This window comes from Protopterus annectens, chromosome 6.part0 (assembly GCF_019279795.1).
Source record: "Protopterus annectens isolate FY-2018-M chromosome 6.part0, PAN1.0, whole genome shotgun sequence".
Lineage (NCBI taxonomy): Eukaryota > Metazoa > Chordata > Ceratodontiformes > Protopteridae > Protopterus > Protopterus annectens.
Window position 1 is genome coordinate 1,174,028,205 of NC_056737.1, and position 26,874 is coordinate 1,174,055,078.

Here is a 26,874-nt window from a genome sequence, read left to right on the forward strand (position 1 = left end):
TACATTGTATTGTACTGTACTGAAGTGTATTGTATTGATTACACTATATTGAGTTGTATTATATACTACTGTATTGTATGTATTCTACTGTACTATATTGCACTGTATCTGACTGCATTGTATTGCATTGTACTGCAATTGTATTGCGTGCACTGTATTGTAATGTATTGTGTTACATTGTACTGTATTGTATTGTGGTATGAAACACATTTCCTTTTTCTCCAGTTTTATTTCATATTGAATATATATTATTTCATATTGAATATATATTATTTCATATTGAATATATATTATTTCATATTGAATATATACATGTTATAATAACAGTAAACAGCACCAGCTTTTAAACCTTTTGATTTCCCTTTGCCGGCTTTGCCTCTGTGTCTGCACTATTGTAACATACCAAGTTAAAAATACTTTTATGTAATTGTCCACATTCCCTGACACTGAATTGTTTCTGTGTTTTTTTCTCTACTCCTGGCCTTCTGACCAAATTAAGGCTCAGTCAGGATGGCCCCTTGAACACTTAAAGGGATCCACTGGCCAATAGAGAAACAAAGTACGCAGTACCACTGATCTCCTCTCCAAAGAGAATTATATGGTATTTATAACCGACAGCACTGCTCTGTAATAACTGCCATAGGCGAGCACGCTACCGCGAACACCTGCCCCTATGTCCCAGACTTAGACAAGCATGCAACCACGAACACCTGCCCCTCTGTCCCAGACTTAGGCGAGCATGCTACCAGGAATGCCTGCCCCTATGTCCCAGATGTAGGCAAGCATGCTACTACAAACACCTGCCCCTATGTCCCAGACTTAGGTGAGCACACTACCACAAACACCTGCCCCTATGTCCCAGACTTAGGCAAGCACACTACCACAAACACCTGCCCCTATGTCCCAGATGTAGGCAAGCATGCTACTACAAACACCTGCCCCTATGTCCCAGACTTAGGCGAGCACGCTACCACAAACACCTGCCCCTATGTCCCAGACTTAGGCGAGCACGCTACCACAAACACCTGCCCCTATGTCCCAGACTTAGGCAAGCACGCTACCACGAACACCTGCCCCTATGCCCCAGACTTAGGCGAGCACACTACCACAAACACCTGCCCCTATGTCCCAGATTTAGGCAAGCACACTACCACAAACACCTGCCCCTATGTCCCAGACTTAGGCGAGCACGCTACCACGAACACCTGCCCCTATGTCCCAGACTCTTATTTCTCTTATCATAACAAACAACATAGAAGCCAATGCACTACTTTATTTCCTGGTACCTCAGCCTTTTGCCTTCAAGGGATAAATCACACAGAAACCAGCAACCTTAAATACACTCCATAATTGAATAATTAATCACTTATATAACACAATTAACATGAATTAATATAATCTACACTTCAAGAAGTTAAACCATAGAACCCCCCCACCAAAAAATGCCAACAATTTGTAACTCCACTCAGTACCTAAAAAAATATAAATTCACATATCTGAAGGCACATACAATAAATATCTTTTAACATTTTCATACACAGTATATAAATACATTTAATATTTTTATGATATTTTGGTTCAGTGCATGTTGTTTTTTGTCTTATTTCTCTTACTTCTGATAGCCATTTTTGTCCCTATGGCCCATTATAAAGATATTTCCCTAGTTTCGAATTACTGAACCCTACTGTCCCGAGTCCTATTGCTCCTTACTCTTCCCCCCCATGTTGTTTTTAGTAAGCCCATTCTTTAAACTTCTTAAAGCCTGAAGTTTACTTACTGTGCTGATAGAGTGTTTCTTTAGCTTACTCGTCACTCAGGTGTAGCCCTACTCAATTCACCCCCGCTATGCTCGGGCTCACTACGCTCTCTTCCCACCCACCCACCATATAATTTTCTTTATACCTAACCATCCGTTCCTCCCACTTCCTTAACTCCTACCCCTTCCTGTTACACTAAACAGGCTCTTCCTCTCTCACCTCCTACCCACACACCCAACTCTACTGTCTCATACACTTCACTTACTCTCCCTACTGTTAACTCCACCTTATGCTGCACATACTCACTCACACACATACCACATGTATCATCCTTTAATGTTCACACCCTCCAATCAATGCTACTAAGTAACTCCTCTACCATGCCAGCTTACCCTCTATCAACCCCCTCTATTCTGATTTTACCCCCCCCACTCCTCCTTCTCACTCACCTCACTTAATACCCAATTATCTCCCCTCCATTTCATCCCTACTAATCCCAACAACATCAATCCCCTAACTCCTCACCTACCATTCTCTATTTTCCCTTCCATCTTTTCTATGAACACCCTTCTATCTAGAATCAAAATCCCTCCCACCCAAATTTCTTTATCTAAATACAAAACTAAATACTACACATAAAGCATGTACATGCTCAAACTCTTCCACCTCCCTACTAATATCCTTCTAGCTGGAGGCATTCACCCTAACCCTGGTGCCACACATCCCACCCCTATCAGTAATGCTAGCCCCCTCCCCCAACTCAGGCATCTCAACCCCTTCAAATACACATATTTCCTTCTAGTCAGTGAATACTAGAAGCATTCTAAATAAAGTCAATCAACTCCATGCCTGGATCTCTCATTGCACTCCCGATATCCTTGCCCTGACAGAAACCTGGCTTAATCCCCAACTCCCTGACAGAGACTTTCACCCTCCTGGATACAGTATGCTTTGCTTAGATCGACAAATGAAGAAGGGCGGTGGTGTTGCTATCGCATATTTCAACCACCTTACTACTTCAAATCTCATGAAGCCTATCCCAGCCTTCCTCCCAGGTGAAATACTGTCAGCCATTCTGAAACTAAATGACCATGCCACCATCACCTTAGCTACAATCTACATTCCTTCTAGGATAATATTCCCCTTCTGGAAAATATACTCTCTCACTTCTCTCAAAATATTCCTAATGAAACTACCATTCTTGGTGATGTCAATATTAATTGGCTCACACTCTGTCCTCCCAACTTTCCCCCACTAACTCTGACCCCACCCACACCATCAACTCACATGCAACTAGTACTCGTATTGACTGGATATTAGTCTCTAACCCCTCTCTAAACACCATAACCCTGAAACTCTTCCAAATTCCCTAAGTGATCACTCCCCAATAAAAGTGCATAAATTCTCACCCCCACCATACCAAACCTCATAGGTTCATAACATGTCGAAAGCTAACTAACTCTCTCCTCTCTGAAGTAAACTGGAACTTCCTAAATCAATTCCCCCTAGATGAAGCAGTCCAGTCTTTTAACTCCACCTTTCTTAGCATTCTTAACTCACTTGCTCCCCTCCGAACTGTCCATATAAAGTCCAACATATCCCCATGGTTGTCTAATGCCACCCACACCTTACTTAAAAACAGAGACAAATCTAATATGTGACATTAACAAAACCTGCTGGAGAGACAGGTTTGTCTCCCAGAGGCTACCCTGTCTCTTGAATAGACTCCCATACACGTCAAACAAAGTATGTTGCTGACCCTTTTCAAGTGCAAACTTGATGAGTGGATGGGTAACCACAAATTTGCCCCAGGGGTTCCACCTGTGCCCTTCAATGACAGGGGTGACAGGTGCTGATTGAGGTTTATTTTTTGGGGATAAACTCTTGACTAGTCTTGTAAGGGTCCTAGAGCCATTAGCCTAGTAATCTCCTATGATCCTATGATCCTTTTACCTTGCCCAGCTGATTTCTGCATCCAGTGATGTCACCATCTGCCCCTACATAGCCCTTATTAGACCCATTAATTACTACAGTGCTTCCATTAGAATGTACCTGTCAAGGTACATGGTCCAGCTCAAAGATCCCAATGGATTCTTAATAAGAAGATTAGGGGTCTGAGCTCCATTTCATGTGCCAAGCACCTCAAAACCCTGTCCCTCTTCTCTGTCTCTTACAGACTGTTGAGGAGTGATCTTGTTTTAATATTGTTGCTTATAAGACCACTACAGATAGTTATGCATGCCTTCTCTCATGTTTGCAAAATAGGGAAAACCATTAACACTTGCATTAAAGACCTCATCTTCCATTGCAATATAAACTAAACCTGCTAGCAAGCTAAATTCCTCACCCAAAGAAAAGCACTTATATGGAATAGACTCCACTTGCATATTTAGCAAAGTAGCTCCTTCACAGACCCTTATATTCTTCCAGCACAATGTGGATGAGTGGATGGGCACCTGTAAATACACCTCTGGTGTGCCTCCAAAGTCTGTTACAGATAGCAGTAGCACATAGTAGAAATTGATGTGGATAAGATACATATATTATCTACCTGATCAATCACCTTGTATCAGTCTATACACCTATGAACAGCCCTGTTCCTGCCATAGAGAGCAGTGTTTTTACATCACAAAAAGATAGGTTATGTTACATTCCCATTGCTTTACTGTGAAGTAGTACGGTACAAATAGTCTATTTATTGTTCTATTGTGCTGTTTCAATCACAGTGTAAGGCTCTGGAGATATTCATAGACTCACCCTGCTGGACTGCTGCATTTGCATGTAGTGATGCTTGGTAAACCAATGTAATGCAACCTACCTGTGGTTGCATGCTGTTGTGTCTCTGCAGTAATTTCTGAATCAGAAACATGTATCACACTGTACAAACCCCCTGAAAACAGGTTTGCACTATGCGTTATGTGTTTCTGAATATCTCTGTCTGTCTTATACACTGATTTGCTTTGACATTCCATAATATGTATCATGATAGGGAGGGTGGGAGGGTGGCCTAATGGTTAAAGTGTTTGCCTTACAAACACAAGGTGCAGGGTTTGAATCTCACAAGGGATAATTGACTAGGCTTAAAAAATGGCTCACAAGGGCAGTTAGCTTAGTACTAATCTATGAACCTATGAACCTATATTGTGATGTCTGCTATCATGTGTATTGACTTATTTGTCACATACCTTAGTCATAGCGTAAAAGGGTCATGGGACAAGCCTATTTAACCAGAAACAAAATATGTAAATTAGCATTGGTGTCAGCCCCCTTTTTCTCATTTTGTACATGGGGCTGGGGTAACACATCAATGGTGACCATCACCTACAGCCAGTGGTCAGTCCATTGGATGGCTAGCCTTGACACAGCTGAAGTAGATAAATAAAATGCTAGTCAAATTATTTTTTTACTGGCTGTGTATGTATTGTGCTCTAAACTGTGATCTTCCTTTGTATCTCAAGTTGTTATTTCCAGGTTTAGAATTAACTGGTTTGCTGGGTATGCGCTCTATAACATTTTCTTGACCAGTGCAAGAACTGTAACTTGGTTATCTGGAACCCTGTGCAGTTCCTCACAACTCAAAGTTGAAAAGTGAAAAAAAAGTTTTCTCAAAACTGAGACTCCTCTGCTTACTTACTTCAACAGTGATCACAAATGATATACTGGTATTCATTTATAAAGCCAAAGTATCCAAGAGCAGTTCTGCATTCCTGCACCACTGTCACTTGTTGATCACATCAGCTTGTGCCCAGTGCAGCCATCCCCTTTTTCCTACCCTAGTTACAGCTCTGGTCAGTAGTATATATGTTACGTTTCCTTACAATGAAATTGAGGTAGTATTAATTAAGTTGTTTTGCTGGAAACCTTGTGGAAAGGTATTTGTAATACAATATACTGTACAGCCACCCAGTGGTGTAAACTTTGCCTCTAGGAGATTGTCACCATTGAAATGACACCCTGACCTCGTGCAAAAATGGGAGGTGGGGTTGTGGATGGATGGATTGATGGATGAAAAGTAGTATGTACAAATCAGTCAAGTATTTTTGCTCAGTCATGCAGTTGAATGAAAGTTTACCAAAAAGCAGGAGTCATAAAAAACTCATTTCAACAAACTTCAATAAGTCGACTAAAGTAGAATGTAATATTTAAAGGATAATGGAGGGGTCTCTCAGTCCTGACTGAGCTGACTTACATATAGAGTCAGACTTTGAATGGGAGGCAATGAACTGCGAGATGTTATCATGTCACAGGTTTCAGATACAGTGGAGGCTATTTAACACCAGTGTGATTTAACCTCCAAGGATTATTGCAGATATTTTCAGGGTCTACGTATTAGTTTCCCCTCAAGTGTTTGGCAGTTCTCTTTATGGACTCAGACACCTTGAGTGAAATTTTTCCTTTAAAAGCATGATCAAAATTTCTCCAATACCTAGTTGCACACTGGACAACTAGTTTACTGCGACAAGCACTGTCCACATAGTTGCAAACCATATAATCCTAACAATGATAGATACTCTCACTTCAACTGTCTAATCTATAAAAAAGGGTCTGTTGCCATGGATATGAACTTTTCTACTGTCATGTTAACAGCTTGGTAGATATGAGAATCCTGAGGCAATGCATAAATTGTCTCATGTTTACTGACAACCAGTCAATTCTCAAACAAACTGATATGGTATGTGAGAGATGCATTTGTGTGACGTCACTAGTGGCAAAGTTCTCACATAAAAGTACTCCTAATATCAATAAGGTTGTCAGTAGTACACACACTGCACCCATCACAAACAATTCAAAGCAGACATATTGACCCACATGTACTGTGGCACTTACATGTAACCTTCCTAAACCACAAACACCTCCTAGACAAAGTACACATAACAAATACCCTCAGCAGCCCTGAATGCACTTTCAAAACAACACCCACATCAACACATAGAGCCACATCTCATGCAGCCTCTACCTCTAAGCCCATAAGGCAAGTCACCACACAATCCAACATTATAGTCATTGGAGACTCCATTGTGAGACACACTGATGTCACTCTCACCAGGCTGAGTAAGGAGAAAGGTACGGTCGGTTGCTTATCAGGAGCTAGGATCCACCACATTACACATCTGCTCAAGTCATTGGACCAGAATTGCTAATATGACTCAGTCATAGTCCATGTGGGAGTAAATGACTTGAGACATACCTCCCTAGACTATATGAAGAGAGACATCATGGTGCTCTCGGAATATGTGTCTCAGGCTGGTATGAGCCTAGCACTGAGCAGCATTTTACCTTCGCCAAGGATGATGCCACAATACGAACAAAAGATGATTGACTTTAATAATTGCCTTAGCTTCTGGTGTCATTTTAAGGGAGTACAATATTTGTCAGCATGGAAGGAGATGGTCAACAGACCATGCTGCTTTGCCAGGGATGGTCTGAACTACAGTCTGAGCAATGCACCACAAGGCCACCTCATCTCTAAAAGGTCTGCACCTCTCCCCCCTCTAGGCTTTTGAATATTAGCTAAAACACTGTCTTTTCCAATAGTGCCTTTTTTAGGCAATGCCAAACTGGAAGTCTGAAAGTACTTCTGACACAGAAAAGCAAAACCAAGAAAATCTAAAGGTATTACTGTTCAATGCTAGGAATCTAAACAAAAAACTGCACTCCCTAGAAGCTCTCTTTGCCCTAGAGAATGCTGATGTCTGTGCGGTCACTGAGACATGGTTTAAAGCCAAAAAGAGCACACCAGCAGTGCAAGGTTATAATGCCTTCAACACGTTTAGGCCAGCTACTTCATAGGCAGGAACTAAAGGTGGAGGTGTCTCTCTCTACATCAAAAATAAATATACTTCAAGGCTGGTTAAACAGGACAATGCACTTGAGATGATCCATGTTCAAATCACCATAGGTAAAATCCAATACCACTTCCTTGCAAGCTATAGGTTCCCCTCTATGACCCAGGAAACCCATACCATGTATTTAAACTTATTAGAAACACTAACCATCCAACCCAATACCATATTCATATGTGACTTTAATTACCTGGGAATCCTGTACGACACCAAATGCAAATAAATTGTAAACACACACTCCCTGGACCGGATAGTCAATAAACCAACCAGGGGTGCAACCATACTGAGTCTGGTCCTCACTAATATGGGAGACTGCTGCACAACTCCTACTGCAGTTCCTTCCCTGGTAAGGTCAGACCACAAAATGGTCTAATTTGAAGTAAAACTAAAACCTAGACCCCCAGCTAAACCTGGAATATTCAGGAACTATTCTAAGGCTAACCTCCTGCTATTAACTGAGAACCTGGCAACATTTCAAGCCCCCATGAACCCTGAGAACACTTCTGCCTATACAGAACTGTTCAGAGAAACCCTGTACAAGCATGTTAATAGCTGCATAGAGGTAGCTGTACCCATCAGGAAGAAGTACAGAACTAACTCACACTTAAGATGTTAGGTACAAACCCATATGTCACCTGGTGGATAGCCAACTGGCTCACAGAAAGGACCCAGGAAGTTGGAACTTGGGAGTCCACCTCTACAAAGAGGTCAGTCAGAAGTGGAGTCCCTCAGAGATCAGTCCATAGATCACTGCTTTTTGGCATTTACTTCTCAGAAGTCACGGCCAGTGTCAGTGGTCTGTGGCTGACTAAATTTGCAGATGATTGCAAATTAGGAGCCATTGTTGAATCTCACACTGACACAAATACCCTCCAGGAGGGGGGTGACACAGACAAACAACTGGTGTCAGAGTCATGGACTAAATCTAAATGCCAAGAAATGCATAATAGTATCCTTTGGGAAGTCACACATCCCTGGTAACTATCATTTTGACAACACATTCCTTAGAGTTTACCCAGTAGTCAGGGACTTAGGGACACACATAGATAGTAATTTAGCCTTTGATCATTACGTACATTTAAATGTAAATTAAAATGCATGTTTAATCATCGAGTAAAATGCCCCATTTGACATGTACCTCACTAGACACCTGCAACAACTGGAGAGGCTGCAAAAGTACCTCACAAAGAGGATCCTAGGCCTTAAACACTTGTCCTATATGGACAGACTCAACAAAACTCTAATTATTCTCTGTCTCATATCACCTACTTAGAGGTGATCTCTGCTTGACTTACAAAGCCATGTCTGATCCATCTCTGTTAGAAACGGTACATCTGAAGAAATCCCGATTCCTCCACACCACATGCTCCAGAGACCTCAACCTCTTAACCACAATCAACAGAACATGCTGGAGGGACAGGTTCGTAACCCAGAGACTGCCCATGATCTTCATCGTGTTACACTGCTGCAGTCATTACACTTGGGTTATCCTGCTGTTAGGCGGTTCCCCAGTCGGCCTGAGTTCCAAAGTCTTGGTCCAGCGTCGGTTGCTGTCACCTCATCCCTGACATCAGTGCAACAGGGGTATATAAGATGCAGCCGATGCCATTTTCTTCAGTCTTTCTTGCCGCACAGTGCCCTAAGCAAAAGCAGTTTGCTAGTGCAGGTCGGCCGACTCCTGAGATTTTCATTCTGAATCCAGAACCGAAGCCTTCTACAAAGCTAAGTACCCCATTGGGGAAACTTTTTCTTGCCTCAGACCAATGTCAGTAAAAGTTAATAACTGTATTTCTTGTGGGAAGCAAATACCTCATAAGGATTTCCATTCTTATTGTATCCCATGCCTAGGCCCAGACCACAATGTCACTGGTTGTCTTTTTTGTGCTAGGTTTAACAAGCGCACTATTAAACGTCGGTTTGATTTTGCCCGACATTATTTTGGCAGAAAATTCAATTACACCATGCCGTTGGAACTACTGATGACTGGAATACATAAAAAGCGTAAAGACAAGGATAGGCATCCGAGGTCCAAAACTGACAATGAAGCCTCTTCTAGGCCAGTCGCCGGTTCTCCGGTTTTCAGCGAGGCGCCTTCGCAGCCCCTGATGACCACTTCTGTAGAACCACAGGCCTCCTCCGACTCCCACGTGGAGATGGCTTGACCTTCGGACACACAAGATTTTCACCCTACCAAAACTAACCCTTCAGAGGGATCTGGAGTAGCTGAACAACCCGTAGCTTCAGAGGATGTTTTCAGACCTGCTCAGTTAAGCAATAAATCTTCTGCTAAGTCTAAACCTCCTTTAAAAATGAAAAAACAAATACAGCATTCTCCAGGACAGGCCTCCATGCCTAAGAAACAAATGTTCAAAATGGCCGAAGACCTAATCACTCTGATCAGGGGGTCCCATACCCCTCCTGATAAAAGGCCTAGACAGGATGCAGACTATGACTCATCCGACCAGGCAAAATCTATGCAAATGGTGAAGGATTTCTTACAGGTTCAGCCTCCTCGATTTAGAAGAAATTGGCCAACAAAGACTTGGTCCTTTCCAGTTACAGACAGACCTCAAAGGGGCAGATACAGACATCCAAAAGGTAGAGGTCAACCACAAGGTCCTTACTGGCCTCGACAATGGGGTGCATCAGGCCAGAAAGAAGGGGAAGACAGGCCCCAAACATATAAAAAACAGCCCCAATGACTTCCCACTACAGCTGCCAAACAGCTCTCTTTTGGCAGCCCCCTTGGGCGGAAAACTGGCACTTTTCTATCACAATTGGCATATGATCACCAGAGACAAATGGGTTCTCAACATTGTATCTCAAGGTTACAGGTTCCACTTTCACACTCTGCCAAGGTTAAAAGGAATGCCAAATCTGCCACCAAATCAATGGGCAGATGCGCAAAAACAAATTACAGCACTCATGGACATGAGAGCTATTCAAAAGGTACCACCACAGGAGCAAGGACAAGGATTTTACTCAAGACTCTTTCTGCTTCCCAGAAAGGTCAAAGCCTGGAGGCCCATTCTGGATATTTCTACTCTAAACACTTACCTGGATGTTCCGAAATTCAAAATGCTGACACTACAGCAGCTTCTTCCCATGCTGGGCAAGAAAGCTTGGCTCATAACCTTGGACCTCAAGGAGGCATACCTGCATGTACCTATCAGACAAAACTGCAGAAGATACCTCAGATTCATAGCTGGTTCAATGCACTATCAATTCTCTGCACTGCCCTTTGGCTTATCTACTGTGCCCAGGGTCTTCACAAAGTGCCTGGCACCAGTAATTGCATTTTGCAGACAGAAAGGAATTCAAATTTATCCGTACCTGGACGACTGCCTAATTCAAGCAGAGAGCAAGGACATTCTTCTAAAGCATCTGGCATTTGTAAAAAAGTTATTAAGCTGCCTAGGGTGCACAGTAAACAAAAAGAAATCAAAACTAGTGCCCTCACAAGAGATAATATTCCTGGGTGCCAGCTTGAATACAACAGCCCAGATGGCTTATCTCACGCCAGACAAGCAAGGACAACTGACTCAATATATTCAGTTGATGGCAACAAGAACCCATTTCCCTGCAAGAAAAATTCTGCAGGCCTTGGGTTACATGGCATCGTGCATACTACTAATTCCATATGCCAGACTGCATATGAGGAAACTACAATGGTACCTAAAGAGTGTCTTGTCTCAGCACTGTCAAAGTTTGGAAACAGTTATACCACTACTTCCTTGCCTTCAACAGGAGTTTTGATCGTGGGCTCAAGCTTGTCACCTCAACAAGGGACAGCCTTTTACTCAACCCACAGCCAGGCAAATACTGACAACAGATGCATAGGATTATTCCTGGGGAGCACAAATGGCAGGAAAATGTATTCAGGGCAGGTGGCCCGAAGAACAAAACCATCTTCACATCAATCAAAAGGAGATGCTAGCTGTACAAAATGCCCTTATAGCCTTCAAGGACCTGCTGCATCCAGGACAACTACTACTAAAGACAGACAACACCACAGTTATGTGGTACATAAACAAGCAAAGGGGCACACACTCCTACCCCCTCTGCAGACAAGCCATGACCTTGTGGAACACAGCTCTAAACTATCAAGTTCATCTGCAAGCACAATTCCTGCCAGGAGAGAAAAACACACTGGCAGACGATGCAGAAACATCATGGATCCCCACGAATGGGAATTGAATCCACAAATATTCAGAATGATAACACAGAAATGGTGGAGCCCGGACATAGATCTGTTTGCATCACCAATGAACTGCCAGCTACAGAAATTCTGAACAAGGACTTACCATCCACAAGCATGGAAAGTGGATGACCTCTCATTCAGCTGGAAAAACCTACAAGTATATGCTTTCCCACCACTACCTCTCCTTCCAAAGGTACTCATAAAAGCCAGGCAAGAAGGGACAAAGATGATCCTGATTGCACCAGACTGGCCACACCAGCACTGGTACCCAATCTTAAAGAACTTAGCACAAGGACCACCCTGGATTTTGCCTCAAATCCCACATCTGCTGACTCAGCACAACAATCAGATACTTCACCGCCAGCTAAAGACTTTAAACCTGGCTGCATGGAAGATTCCTTAGTCAAGCAGGCAATGCCTCTCTCCAAAGCTGTTATGGATGTCATTCTGGAGGCCAGAAGGCCTAGTACCAGGAAAGCCTATTCGGATAAATGGAAGAGATTCTGTGACTGGAACCAGGCTCACAGCCTTGACCCTCTTGTTCCAAATATTCCTCAGATACTACAATATTTAACTGAGATGCTGGACAAAGGCCTCTCCTTCTCATCCATCAAGATCCACGCCTCTGCCATCTCTGCTCATTACAACATGGATCCACCAATTTTTTCTAATCCTTTGCTAAAACAGTACCTCAGAAGGGCTAAAAACATAAGACTGCCCTGTAGAACACCTACTCCAACTTGGGACCTCAACTTTGTGTTGGAAAAATTAACTTTACCTCCTTTTGAGCCAGCTAACACAGCAGATTTAAAATATATCTCTTGGAAAACTGCTCTGCTCCTGGCAATAACATCAGCATGAAGTTTCAGAATTACAGGCACTAATGGCAGTGGAACCTTTCATCATTTTCCACCAAGACAGGGTGCCTTTAAGAACTAACCCTACGTTTATGCCAAAGGTGGTATCAAGTGTGACTCTAAACCAAACTATTCACTTGCCAACTTTTTATCCAAATCCACAGAATAAAGGGGAGAGACTACTGCATTCTTTGGACATACACAGGCAGTTACGCTTCTACTTGGACAAAATCAAAGCTTTCAGAAAATCTGAGCAATTATTGGTAGCATATGATGCAGGAGCACAGGGAAAAGCCATTTCAAAACAGACTATTTCAAAATGGATAGGACATTGCATAAGTTTCTGCTATACACACCATGGGAAACCTGTACCTAACAGCATTAGATCTCACTCCACCAGGGCAACAGCCACTTCAACTGCCTACCTCAGAGGAGTACCTACCAAGGACATTTTGGAAGCAGCAACTTGGAGTTCTGTACATACCTTCACCAAGCATTACCATCTGTCTCTATACTCTAAATCCAGAGCTGGCTTTGCCACTGCAGTGCTGCAGGGCCTTATAGTCACCCCTAATGCCTTATAGATCCAGCCTCCCTACCTCAGCTTTGGGACTCCACCCAAGTGTGATGACTGCAGCAGTGTAACATGATGAACATAGTACAGTTTTGTACCTACCATAAATGTAGATGTTCGAGTGTAAATACTGCTGCAGTCCAGGTTACCCTCCCTCCTTCCCCTCTTACTTGCTGGTACGTACCTAGGCCTTCTACCCTTTACTACCTATGGGGAGTATTTGCTGGTAGCTGAAAGTTGTTGATTGCTGTTCTTATGCATGTTTTATTAGCAATTTGGATTGCCTACCTTTTTGGGGGCACCTGACATCTGGGGCAAGAAAAACTGAAGAAAATGGTGTCAGCTGCATCTTATATACCCCTGTCGCACTGACATCAGGGAGGAGGCGACAGCAACCAATGTCAGACCAAGACTTTGGAACTCAGGCCGACTGCGGGACTGCCTGACGGCAGGATAACCCAAGTGTAATGACTGCAGCAGTGTATACACTCAAACATCTACATTTATGGTAGGTACAAAACTGTACTTTATGGGACAGACTACCCATACATGTCAAGTAGAGCATCTCACTGGCCCTCTTCAAGAGGAATCTTGATGAGTGGATGGGAAATAGAAAATTCACCCCGGGATCACTGCAGTGGCTCTACTCGACAGAGGCACTAGGAACTAAGGTCGGGTGGCACAATGTCCGGGTAATCCTATGGGCTAGGCTTGTAAAGGCTCCAGAGCTATTAGCATAGTACACACCTATGAACCTATATGTTTACAGTGCTGAGGAAATCATTCTATGTTGCGCATCCTATAAACAAAGGTATGGCATCTAAGTCTAAGGAAGTCATTGTTCCACTGTCTTTGGCATTCATCAGACTTATCATTGTGTACAATGGCCCCTTTGGTATGTACCTAACCAGGGATATCCAACAATTGGAACGTCCACAGAGGTTTCTCACTAAAAGAATACAGGGCTTAAGTAAAATGTCCTATGCAGACTGTCTCAAGGTCCTATCCCTGCATTCTGTCTCCTACAGGCTTTTGAGGGGAGATGTATGCCTGGCATACATGGCATTGTCAGACCCCACTCTGATGGACCTCCTGGATATCCACAAAACAAACAGTACCAGAATTGTCTGTTCTAAAGACTTAAACCTTGCCTGTGATATAAATAGGACCTGCTGGAGAGATAAGTATGTATCACAGAGACTACCCCTTCTATGGAACAGGCTTCCCATCCATGTACAACAGAGTTCCTCTGTAACCCAATTCAAGTGCAACAAGGAAAATTGGATGGGAAAACAGAAATTCATCCCTGGTTTGGCACCTGTGATCTCTAATGGACACAGGCAACCAATTGTTCATCTCCCAGGCCCTGCTTACACTTATCAAGGGTATCAGAACTTGTCAGAGTTTTGGGATGGATGGCTAGATTTAAAAAGGCCCTTGTGGTCATTAGCCTTGTAAACACCTCTGAACCTATATGAAAAGATCTCTGTCAGTATGTAGAAATCATTCCATAGGTGGTGTGTTTTAGCTTGTTTAATCAGAGAACAAGATAATGAATATCATAGAGTTTGGATCACATTTGGAGGCTCATGCGGAAAGATGATTGTTAAGGAATGTGGGACTCAACTGTGACCTTGGCGGAAGTAAACATTGTACACCAACAGCATAACTGCTGGTCGGTGATTGTCTTATCACTTGACAGGGTGACGGGGTGGGAGTCACTTTGGCGGAAGTAAACATTGTACACCAACAGCATAACTGCTGCTCTGTGATTGTCTCCATCACTTGATGGGGTGATGGGGTGGGAGTCACTTTGGTGGAAGTAAACATTGTACACCAGCAGCGTAACTGCTGCTCTGTGATTGTCTCAACACTTGACCAGGTGGGAGTAATTTACAGAAATATTACAGTACCTGTTTATATGGGGGAACATGTGCTCCCCTTTTCCTCTCAAGCAGCAGTTAAGGGATGTATCAGCATCCCACTTCCAGTGCTATTACAGTAAGTACAGTTTACAAATGTGCAGAAGCATCTTGTGTGTGCAACACATACAATTTTCACAACATTCATTATCCATGGTCCCAGACAACCTCTTGGCTACATCCTAATAAACTTGGGATGAACAGAATTAAAGTGTAAAGCTTGGAATGGAAAGGTGACTTCAAAGAGATGCAAGATAAAGTAAATATCTAACAAAGAAGAATGAACCTCTGAAGATGAAGAAACTGTGTTTCTCACTGATAAGTATTGGTGAGAGTAACTTTACAGGAAAAGCATGCAACTAGTGGACTGTACGGCTGAAATTATTTAGCCGGATGGTTACAAGGATGGGCAGTTAATAAAATGCATAGCTGACACAGGGGTGAAAAAGGGGTGAAAAAGAAATCATGCATTGGAGTATCTTTATAGGTTGGACAAAGAAGGAATGAAGGAAGTACTTCAGCATACGTGAGTCAGACTGAAAAACCACGATTACTTAAGGTAGGTCATTGTATAATGTAGACTATAATGTAGACTTCTCTGAAGTAAGGACTGCTAGGCATCCTGGAGATGATCTTATGATGTGTAAGTTGAGGGGAGGATGTATGGGCAGTACAGTGTTTCTGATATAATAACAGCTATCAGAGATAAGTGAGATTGATGGTGTTAAAAAAGTAGACAGAATCAAAGGAGGTTTAAAACTCTGAGAATGTGAGTGAAAATGAAGATGTGTACCCCATATTTAGCAATTAGACCAAAGTAACTGGTATGTAAACAAAGTCAAGTAAAGAATAAATGACCATGAAGTCACAATTCAACTACCAGAGTATTTAATAGGTTTAAACAACACAGTTAAGCACTTTCATCTTTATGACTTCTTCGGAACTATCCCATACAGAAAAAGAACCTTTCTTATAGGAAACGTGGCTTCCTGGTTGTTTGCTTTATTAGGTAGTGGACCTAGTAACTGGTAGGGCAGCATGTAAGGAGATGCAATAATTATCAACTTTTGCTATGACAACCACTGTTTGCTACATTACATAGTAATGTGTATGTCAATACAGTGTTAACCTCAATGGTATAATGGCTCATTAAATCTCATCTATGATAGCTTTAATTAGTGCACCAGTTCAAACTGGTCATTTACAACAATGCCTCACTTACAAGGAGCTAAAGATTCTGAAATAAGTGGTTTTGGGAAGGAGGAAACCTGTTGTAACTGAAGACCTGAGGATCTTCCAGGACAGTAGCAGAAAAATGACTCAACAGGGATCCAGAAGAAATCATTTTGCTGTATTTAGGGGAAAATAATGAAGTTAAATTAGTGTGGTGTAGCCTGATAATGTTTTAACATGCAGCAGGAGCAACTTGTGACTGGAAGAAATAGGTCGTCAGTCAACTGGTTGAAAGAAAACAAGTCATGCAAAGATGTGAACAGCACTGTGGTAGGTCGTGTCACCACATGGGTTCAGTAGCATTTCTACACTGGCAGCCCACATACGAGAAACACAGCACTGTCCCTAGTATGTTTATATTATAAATAGGACAGAAATGGGTATACAGGACAGACAGAAGGGGTAGAGTGAGCAGAGGAACACACAGTAGGACAACGGCAAATGAGGAGCGGCATCAGGAGGGCAAAGGGGGGTTTTGTTCTGGTCGAGGTGCTCATGTTTTATATATCCTGAAAAGTAGCACAGTGAAGGTGTGGGTATGGAAGAGGGTGTAAAGATGATAGCAGAGGCAAATGAGAGGGTGTAAAGATGATAGCAGAGGCAAATGAGAGGGTGTAAAGATGATAGCAGAGGCAAATGAGAGGGTATAAAGATGATAGCAGAGGCAAATGAGAGGGTATAAAGATGATAGCAAGGGCAAATGAATCAGCACAAAAAGCAGACAAAGACTGACAGAGAAGCTGTTGAAACAAATGGGGGGGGGACCACAAAGATGATAGACAGATTAAAAGAAAATAACTGGTGTTAGGGAGGACTGGTCATCAGAATGAAGGGGGAAGTGAAATGCAGGGATGGGGAACACCATGATGGAGGCCAGAGTTCACAGGTTCATAGGTAGTTACTGGGCATGCAGTTCAGGTGACCATTAAGTAGCCAGTCAAAATTCCCAGTTGCCTGAAAGCACTGTCTGGTTAAGTGACTTGCTCATAGTCACACAGTAGGCAAGTACAAGCTGAGGGACTCAAAGCCTGTGCAATAGGAAGTAGCTTGTTAACAGCTAATAGCCTTAATTCTCTATGCTTACTACTGGATGGGGTATCTGCTGGCTGCCAAGCTGCATAGTGCCAGGGACAGCGAGAAGATAGTCATCTTCATCGCTGCTCCTAGCAGGACCCAGCCACTGTTAGCACCGTGGTCAAAGCCAGACAGCTGTGTGACTCTGCAATTTGCACAAGGACACACTCCAGACAGCTATTGCTAGTGTTCTGCTGTTGGCCCACCATGGCTGTTACCAAACCTTCCACTTCCTGAGTGACCATATGGACAGGTGATGCCCAGTGATAGACCACCCTCTGAAAAGGAAAAACTGAAAAGAGGAGGTGTTTTCATTTACATGAAAAGCAATCACACTTCTAGATTGGGCAACCAGGATGACTCATTTGAGCTACTCCATATTCAGCTGACCATAGGTAAAATCCACCATCATATCATCACTAGATACAGGTCCCCAAATATGAACCATGAAATCCACTCTGCATACCTTAAAATAGTAGAATTACTTACCATTCAATCCAACAAACATACTACTCATGGGAGATTTTAACTACCCCTCCATAAACTGGGAAACATATACCACTACTAACATGTAGGCTCAGAGATTCCTGGACTTCATCAATGCAAATGATCTGGAACAGCTGGCGTGCACTCCCACTAGGGGCTCAAATATCCTTGATATAGTACTCACAAACATGGGTGGCATAGCACTCCCCTCAAAGCATAAAGTCCTCATTGGTAAAACTGGTCTCTTGTTAAATAAATGTAACAGTAGTACCCCATCAAGCCCTAATACCCTAAAGAATTTTTTCAAGGCAACTTACCTCCTTTTAATTGATAGCATAGGTAATTTTAGAGCTCCCCCATCCCTAAAAACATGGAGGCCTATGCAGAAGTATACATGAATGCCATGTACACCCACTTAAACAACTGTGTAGAAACGGCAGTACCTGACCAAACTAAACACAAGTCCAGACAGAAAAACAAGCCACCCTGTTTGGACCCCTGGCGTAACTAGTCTATACAAGAGAAGAGTGAAATTCCTGTCTAGAAGTAAATGAGAGGGTGCAAAAATCCCTCATTAGTCTCAATAAGCAAATCGGGGAACTAGCCAAGTCCTCAAAAGCTAAATACAAGGCTGAAGTAGCCTCCCAAGCAAAGGATAACCACAAAGTATTTTTAGGTTATGCCCTAAATCTTAATGGAAACACTCAATGTGATGAGTTGGCTGTCGATGACACTCTACCTGTTCTCAGCCAGAAGAAACAACAACTTTCTGGCTGATAAACTCAGCTCAAATTTCACACCCTCATCATCACCGGTCACTCCCCATAAAATACCCCCTACCATTTCTTTGTCTGTTATCAAAAAAGAACAGGTCATCACTGCACTCTGTAAAGCTAGAAACATGACATCAATTGGCCGTAATAGAATCCCAAGATACCTATTAAATAGCTTGAAATATGACCTAGCAGACTCACTCAGATCTCTATTTAACCACAGTCCCCAGACAGGCTTTTTCCCAGTAGAGTGGAGGACAGCAACAGTCATCCCTCTGCACAAGGTAGGACCATCAACGGACCCAGGAAACTACAGATCCATAAGTCTTTCTAGCCTGATATGCAAAGCTATGGAAAGGATAACCATGGACCTGATTAACAATGATATAGGAAATCACCAGACTCTAGACCCAACCCTGTTTGGCTTCATCAAAGGCCATGGATGAGGGTAAGACAGTGCATGCCACCTACCTTGACCTGGCCAAGGCATTTGACACAATACTCCACTCAAGTATTATAGATAAGCCCACAAAATTAGGCATAACCCTCTGGGTCACCAGATGGATAGTCAAATGGCTCACAGAAAAAACAAATGTTATAGTGGGAGAATCCACCTCCAGCAAGAGGCCAGTCACCAATGGAGTACCACAGGGCTTAGTGCTGGGCCCCTTCCAGTTTGGAATATACTTCTCAGATGGCAAGGCAAATGCAGATGACCTTTGGCTGACCTAGTTTGCTGATGACTGCAAGTTGGTGTGACAATCATGGACTCTCCAAATGATGTTGATATCATACAGAAAGGTATGATGCAGACTAGTGATTGGTGTCAGAGCCATGACCTCAAACTAAATGCAAAGAAGTGCATAATAGTACCCTTTGGGAAATCACATACCCCTGCAAATTACAGCACTGATATCACCCCTCCAAGAGTGGACTCAGTGGTGAGAGGTTTGGGTACTTGGATAGATAGAAATCTGAACTTTGACTACCATGTGTCCACAGTGGTGAGGAAATTCTTCTATGTGGCTCAGATTGTAAGTAAGGGCATGGCATCCAGATCTGAGGATGTCATCGTACCACTGTACTTAGCCCTGATCAGACCAGTAATTGAGTACAGTGCACCCTTTGGCATGTACCTCGCCAGGCACCTGCAATTGTTGGAGCATCCTCAGAGGTTTCTCACCAAAAAAATACAGGATGTAACCAACATGTCTTATGTGAACTGATTAAATGCCCTATCACTGTTTTCAGTTTCCTGCCAATTATTGAGGGGTGATCTGTGTCTGACCTACAAGGCAGTCTCTGACCCAGCCCTGATGGAAATGTTGCATATTCACAAAAGTAACTGCAATAGGGTTACCTGCTTCAAAAATATAAACATGTTCTCTGATGTGAATAGATTGTACTGGAGAGACAGATATGTGTACCAGAGATTGCCCCTCCTCTGGAATAGGCTTCTTATTCAAGTGAAGCAGAGCCCTTCCCTGACCATCTTTCAGCACAATCTGGACCAATGGATGGGAAATCGCAAATTCACTTCAGGGGTGGGGGCCATATCCATTATGGACAGAGATAGTCTGTAAAAAAATAGTGTGTAAAAACACCACTTGACAAAAAAATGTTATCGTTCCCCTATGGATAGAAAATTGGGTCAAATCTGGATAAAACTGGCTAGGCTTATAAGAGCATTTGAGCCATTAGCCTAGAAATTTCCTATGAACCTGTGATAGGAAGCCTATACCCACATACGGAAAAACAGCAACAGAAGGTAGCAGAAAGCCCACTAGGTCATGCAAAACCTACATCAGAATACCAAAATGAATGCATATGGACACATAAACCCTGTGGTAATAGCACATCCTGACATATGGTATGCCAGGTATAACTGACTCAGACATGGGTGTTGAAATGGCTGCCATAAGAGTAAGGCATGGCACATTGACAAGGTCACAGTGCTGTAACAGCATGATAGATGGATATGGTCATGACATCAAATGAGAGCAGTAGCACATGTACCAAAGCAGGACGGGACTCCTGCAATGCTGGTGGCATGTACCCACTGACAGCTCAGTGGGACACTATCGAGAACACCTGGCAGTATGAGGGACAGTAAAACATTTCCATTTAAGGTTATGTGACACAAAATGCAAGTAAAACCGTAAACAGAGAGATAATTAATTATCAGCAATCCAAACATGGAGAGTAAAGCAGGTGATGAACAGATATGCTGGTAAAACGTCACTCTAATGCCTGGACAATAAGTCATACTGCCTCTGGCATGGCAGCTGAATTTTCACCAGGTGCAGAAAAGCAGACAAAAGAGATAAAACACATGCCCATTAACACCAAGAATGTATACCCATATGTAGACATTTACCAGTCACTTAGCTTTACTGCAGAACTCCAGCTCTCCTTAACCTCTTCTTCCCATTGGTAGCGAAGGTGAAGTTGGTGCCATTTCAGATTGCCATAACAAGCTTGGTGCTGGTCGCCTCTGTGGGTGATGTCTATAGCATCATTCATTGCCTTGCAAAACAGTGCTAGACATCCGTCGTTAGGGGAACCCTCGGAGGAGTTCCTCAGCAGGTACTCATTGTGATGTTGATGCAGGAGATGGAGAACAATTTTTGTCTCCTTTCTGTAGCATAGGAAAACTCCTCTAAAGTTAGACCCTCCAAAAGCCACAATCATTTGACAGGCTGATGCATGGAGGAAAAAGTCTGCAGATTCGTATCACTGCACATTCTGGAATCGATTCGTATCAGTGCACATGCAGGAATCGATTTGTATCAATGCACATGCAAGAATCGATTTGTATCAATGCACATGCAGGAATCGATTTGTATCAATGCATATGCAGGAATCTATTCATATCAATGCACACGCAGGAATCGATTCACATTAATGCATATGCAGGAATCGATTCGTATCAATGCACATGCAGGAATCGATTCATATCAATGCACATGCAGGAATCGATTCATATCAATGCACACGCAGGAATTGATTCATATCAATGCACATGCAGGAATCGATTCATATCAATGCACATGCAGGAATCGATTCATATCAATACAAATGCAGGAATCGATTTGTATCAATGCACACGCAGGAATCGATTCGTATCAATGCACACGCAGGAATTGATTCATATCAATACACATGCAGGAATCGATTCGTATCAATGCACATGCAGGAATTGATTCATATCAATGCAAATGCAGAAATCGATTCGTATCAATGCACACACAGGAGTCAGTTCATATCACTGCACATGCAGGAATCGATTCATATCAATGCACATGCAGGAATCACATGTATCAATGGCTAACAGGGCAGTACCATGCAGCCCCCTGCCACAGCAAAGTTGAGTGGCAACACCAGACATGTGAAGGAGGTGGGGTAATAGAGCTGGCCCCATAAAGTATGTTGGCTTTATATCATATTTATATATTTATATACCGTTTTTAATGTACAGTTTCTGCCAACATGCTGCCAGTCATAGTATTGTGACGACTTGATTCTCTATAGGTATATGGACTGTACCAATGATAGGACTATGCCACTTTGGGTAGCTCTTTTATTTCATTTGTCGATTTCGGTCAAATTAATATTGAGACAGTTGTTTGCTCCGAAATATTGTGCCAGTTGTTATCAGTTCTGACACGAAATGTTCTTTTCCACATCTTTAACTTTTTTAACAGTATGGCAATGAAAGGAAATGTTATACTGAGGCACTGCAGTAATATTAATATTCCACTACCATAGTTTTATTTGCATATTTTTAATGCTGGACTTTTAGCTTTGTTTATATTTAGAATTACAACCACAGATGCTTTATGCACAGTTTATTTGCTTCTTACTGATGACGAGTTCATAATCTAATATTATCTCATTCCAGGTCACCGATTTGAGGACAATCCAGGAGTAAGGAGACATTTAGTGAAGAAACCATCAAGAAATCAGCTTATCAGGTCAAGCAAAACGTCTGAAACAGTGTCATCAATAAAGAAAAAAAAGAAGAAACCAGATAAGAAACCTCATGAGGTAGAAAACATATGAGTTGTAATTCAGTTAGCATGTCACACTGCTGATGCAGATGGAGGTAGAAAACATATGAGTTGTAATTCAGTTAGCATGTCACACTGCTGATGCAGATGGAGGTAGAAAACATATGAGTTGTAATTCAGTTAGCATGTCACAGTGCTGATGCAGATGGATTTTTTAGAGGAATGAAATGTGTTAATGGATACTAATGAACAGTGAACTAGTCATAGTAAAGCCATTGGTCCCTTCAGCATATTTATACAGAAGAAAACATCTCATTTAGTGACCATCTTCTATTCTCCAAATGTTACCCCCAGTTGCCTTACCTCTCATTGCCTTTCCTTTGAATTGTTCTGCAGTGATGTTCCACTCCCTGCAGTTTTACATGTCCTAATTTTGATGACTCTCCACCACTTGTCTGGCATTTGTAACATATTGTTAGGGTCGTGAGCTGTAGTTCCTGTGATCCAGCATCTGATTCCTACAGCCCTCATTGCCTGTTGTTTAAGTTTAAGCAATTCCATTAATCAGACATGTATTCTGATTTGCCCCTGAAAAGGGACTGGATGCCCAGTGATCCTGCCTGGTTAACAAACAGGTATTATTAAGGTATGAGGCCATGGCTCGTCCTAACCCAGGAATGGTATAGCTATCCCAGTTTTGGTTATATGAGGGAGCACAGCTCCTAGAAGCTTTGGTTAAACACAACTGATGATGGTATCTGTCCCACTATCTGAAATAACTGCAGACTACCACAGTGTGTGCACCAAACCTGAGATATCACTTAATAATAATTTGAAGGAATAAACAAAGGTTGTTTGTGGCAATGGCACATATTTTACAGAGATCAACTGACATAATGGCTAAGGTCTTTGTCTCCCATGCACAAGGTACAAGGCTTGATCCTGCATACCAGCAATGCCTGTTTGAAGTTTCCATGTTATCCCTGTGTCTCCATGGGGTTCCTCCCCACCTTTGAAAAATATGCTCAGTTTTTCAATCTGAAACTCACCAAAAGAATGGAGCTGTGGGAAACAGCACGGACTCTCTATGGTGCCCCACAGGGGGAAGAGTTGTATAAATCAGTCACTTTGGGATCTACTGTGGTGCATAGTATCCTCATGATAGCAGAACATGGTTTCACAGACTGTGTGGCAGGGCCAGCCACTGAGTCATGTTGACTAATGCCGCCAAATGGGCATGGGTATTTGTCAGTGATAAGTGGGCACACATGCAGAAAGGCAGAAGGCAATTTGGTGAAGAAGATTTGGGCAGACGGGAAGAAACAAAAGGAAACAAGGGTGTCCAACAATGAGGTGGATTTATTATGTGAGAGAAGACCTGTGACAGATAGGCATGAGTACTGAAGAAGGCAAGAGAGTCACATTGAATAGAGAGAGATGGTGATATTTGACACGACACCCCGACCCCATGGAGAAAAAAGAGGGATGATGATGATGATGATGTACATATTTTCGACTACTGTGACTCACTTCCTAGCACCCATGACTAGCACTGATTGGAATACTTATTGTATTTGCTATAAGTAACTCATTTTATCACTGGAAAAATAACACTAGAAGTATTGGGGAAACATATGATTGTTTATGCTCCAGTTTTTGTGTTTATTTAACATAATCTGATTGTTTATGCTCCATCTTTTGTGTTTATTTAAAATAGTATGATTGTTTATGCTCCAGTTTTTGTGTTTATTTAACATAATTTGATTGTTTATGCTCCAGTTTTTTTGTTTATTTAGAATAATTTTATTGTTTATGCTCCAGTTTTTGTGTTTATTTAACATAATTTGATTGTTTATGCTCCAGTTTAAGTGTTTATTTAACATAATCTGATTGCTTATGCTCCAGATTTTGTGTTTATTTAACATAATTTGTCAGTACAAATAAATAAGCAGGATAAAGAAAGACAACAAGCTCCATTTCTGTTTTACTTGAGCTCTTCACCGCATGATAAAGAAAGACAACAAGCTCGATTTCTGTTTAACTTGAGCTCTTCACCGCATGATAAAGAAAGACAACAAGCTCCATTTTTGTTTTACTTGAGCTCTTCGCCTCTTTCCCCTTTAAAGGAGACTTTTTGAAATGATAAAGCAAACAACCAATCACAGATATCTAAGCTTTACATAATCCCAAGTAAATCACGACATAATAAATCATGTTTCTCCTATAACATTCCTTTCAAACTCTTAATTTATATTCATATAAATGAATTTCCATCATAAGGCAGATTTCATATTTAACAATTGTTAAATGTTTATGTGCTCATCTAAACCAGGGAAATCCTTCACTTTAAAAAAATGGGTTGGATCAAAAGTTCTCTTTACTCAAGCAAATGTTCATAGTTATCATCCCCTTTTCGTCAATGAACCTGTTTGTCACACTAAAAGGGAATTTCTTGCATGTGACACAATCCGTACTGTCTTTGTAAAGGGCATTGTTTTAACTCTTCTGTTTGCTGGCATAATAATGTTCATAGATTCTAGAGGACAACCTCCGTAATGGTTTTTCCAGTGTAAAATGCATTGCAGACTGAATATCTGGCAACATAAACAAGACCTATAGAATTACAGTTATAATAACCATTTGTTTCTATTTTGCACTCCATATCTCAGTATCTGTTGATCATCAGCCCCATCTTTGGCCAACTGTCCGATTTATTCCCCATCACCGAGATGAGGTTTGGTTGAATGGGGGCCATCATTTAAGCAGCCATCAGGGATTGTTTGAGATTTTCATCTTTAGTTTCCCTGTTCTTAATACATGCACCTGGTAAGCAAAGGGAAGGGAGGGACATGCACTGGGATGGCAGTAGAGGATATTTTGTCACTGCCTGAAAGGGCCTTCACTCCAAGCGTCTCTGCTTTAGTCCCCAAGGCATGAGCTGCAAGCTTTCCAGCCCCCATTAGGAAGTTAGCACTGTCCAGTGTGCTGCTGAGTATGAACAAAACCTTCCAACATCCTGGGAGAGGTGAATGGGCCGGGCCCCTTCACCCCTACCTGCTTGGTGTCTAGGATGGTAATCAAATCCTGGTTGCCTGGATGAGGTTTGGATTCCTTCTTCTACAACCTGGAGCCAAGTTCCTTTGCTTCTAATTTTGTTGCAATTATATATGTTAATAAAATGTGAGCATTCTGTAATATGACATGCATTACAAGCTCTACATTTAAACGTATATTTATTATTGGTTGCATTATAATTTCCTTTCATAAAATTTTCTAAAAGATTTTTCAGATTTCTACCACTTGTAGTAACAAATATTGGCTGTTCACCTATAACCTCCATCACATTATCATTTCTCAAAAATACTTTCCAAATAAATTTTATAATAATTTTATTTCACTACTATTCACAGAGAATGTTAAGTTTAATGCTTTGTGAAATTTGCAAATTGTTAAACATTCCATCATACTTTCTGAAATAATATCTTTATATTTTTATATTTTTATTTACTTTCCAAAAGTCTCTAAAATTTCTGGCACAAATCTCATTAGGCAGTACTACATTAAACATGTTAGAAATTACTTCCTTTTCTTCTTCAATTTTTTTCTCCAGTACCGTAAGCTAATTCATCAAACAAGTTGCCCTTTCACAACATTTTTTTCTTAATATATAAGGGGTGGTTGTTACTAAAATTTAAACAAATATTAAAAGTTTCCTTTTGATAAATGCTTGAGTCTAGTCTGTTGTTCAATTCCATTGAAGATGAATATCCAAAGAATTAATATTTTTTGTTAAAAACTTGTAAACTTTAAAAAGGAAGCAAGGCTATGTAAACTTTAAAAGGAAGCGAAAGGCTATTTAATTGTTGGCTAAAGCCATCCACATCATGTTCATTAAATTCAGCTGTAAAAATAAATTGTCAATAAACTTTGAGCAAAAACAAATGTTATTCTAAAAAATAAATAATATTAAATAAACTCTTTAATATCCAGAATGTTAGCACTATATATTTACACTGGTTGCGTAGCTGTCTCTGTGTATCAGTATATTTACATTGGTTGCATAGCTCTCTGTGGATCGGTATATTTACATTGATTGCGTAGCTCTCCGTGGATCAGTATATTTACATTGGTTGTGTAGCTGTCT

The 26,874-nt window shown here is 41.6% G+C and overlaps 1 protein-coding gene across 2 annotated transcripts in view; it reads left to right on the top strand.

Moving 5' to 3' along the window:
• The window catches only part of SLC4A3 (solute carrier family 4 member 3), a 2,820,719-nt gene that overhangs the window by 1,933,141 nt on the left and 860,704 nt on the right, over nucleotides 1–26,874 (top strand). For both annotated transcript variants that reach the window (XM_044074803.1, XM_044074804.1), the window contains one exon: nucleotides 22,622–22,767. In XM_044074803.1, coding sequence (XP_043930738.1) covers nucleotides 22,622–22,767 — 146 coding nt within the window. The remainder of the gene's footprint in view (nucleotides 1–22,621; nucleotides 22,768–26,874) is intronic.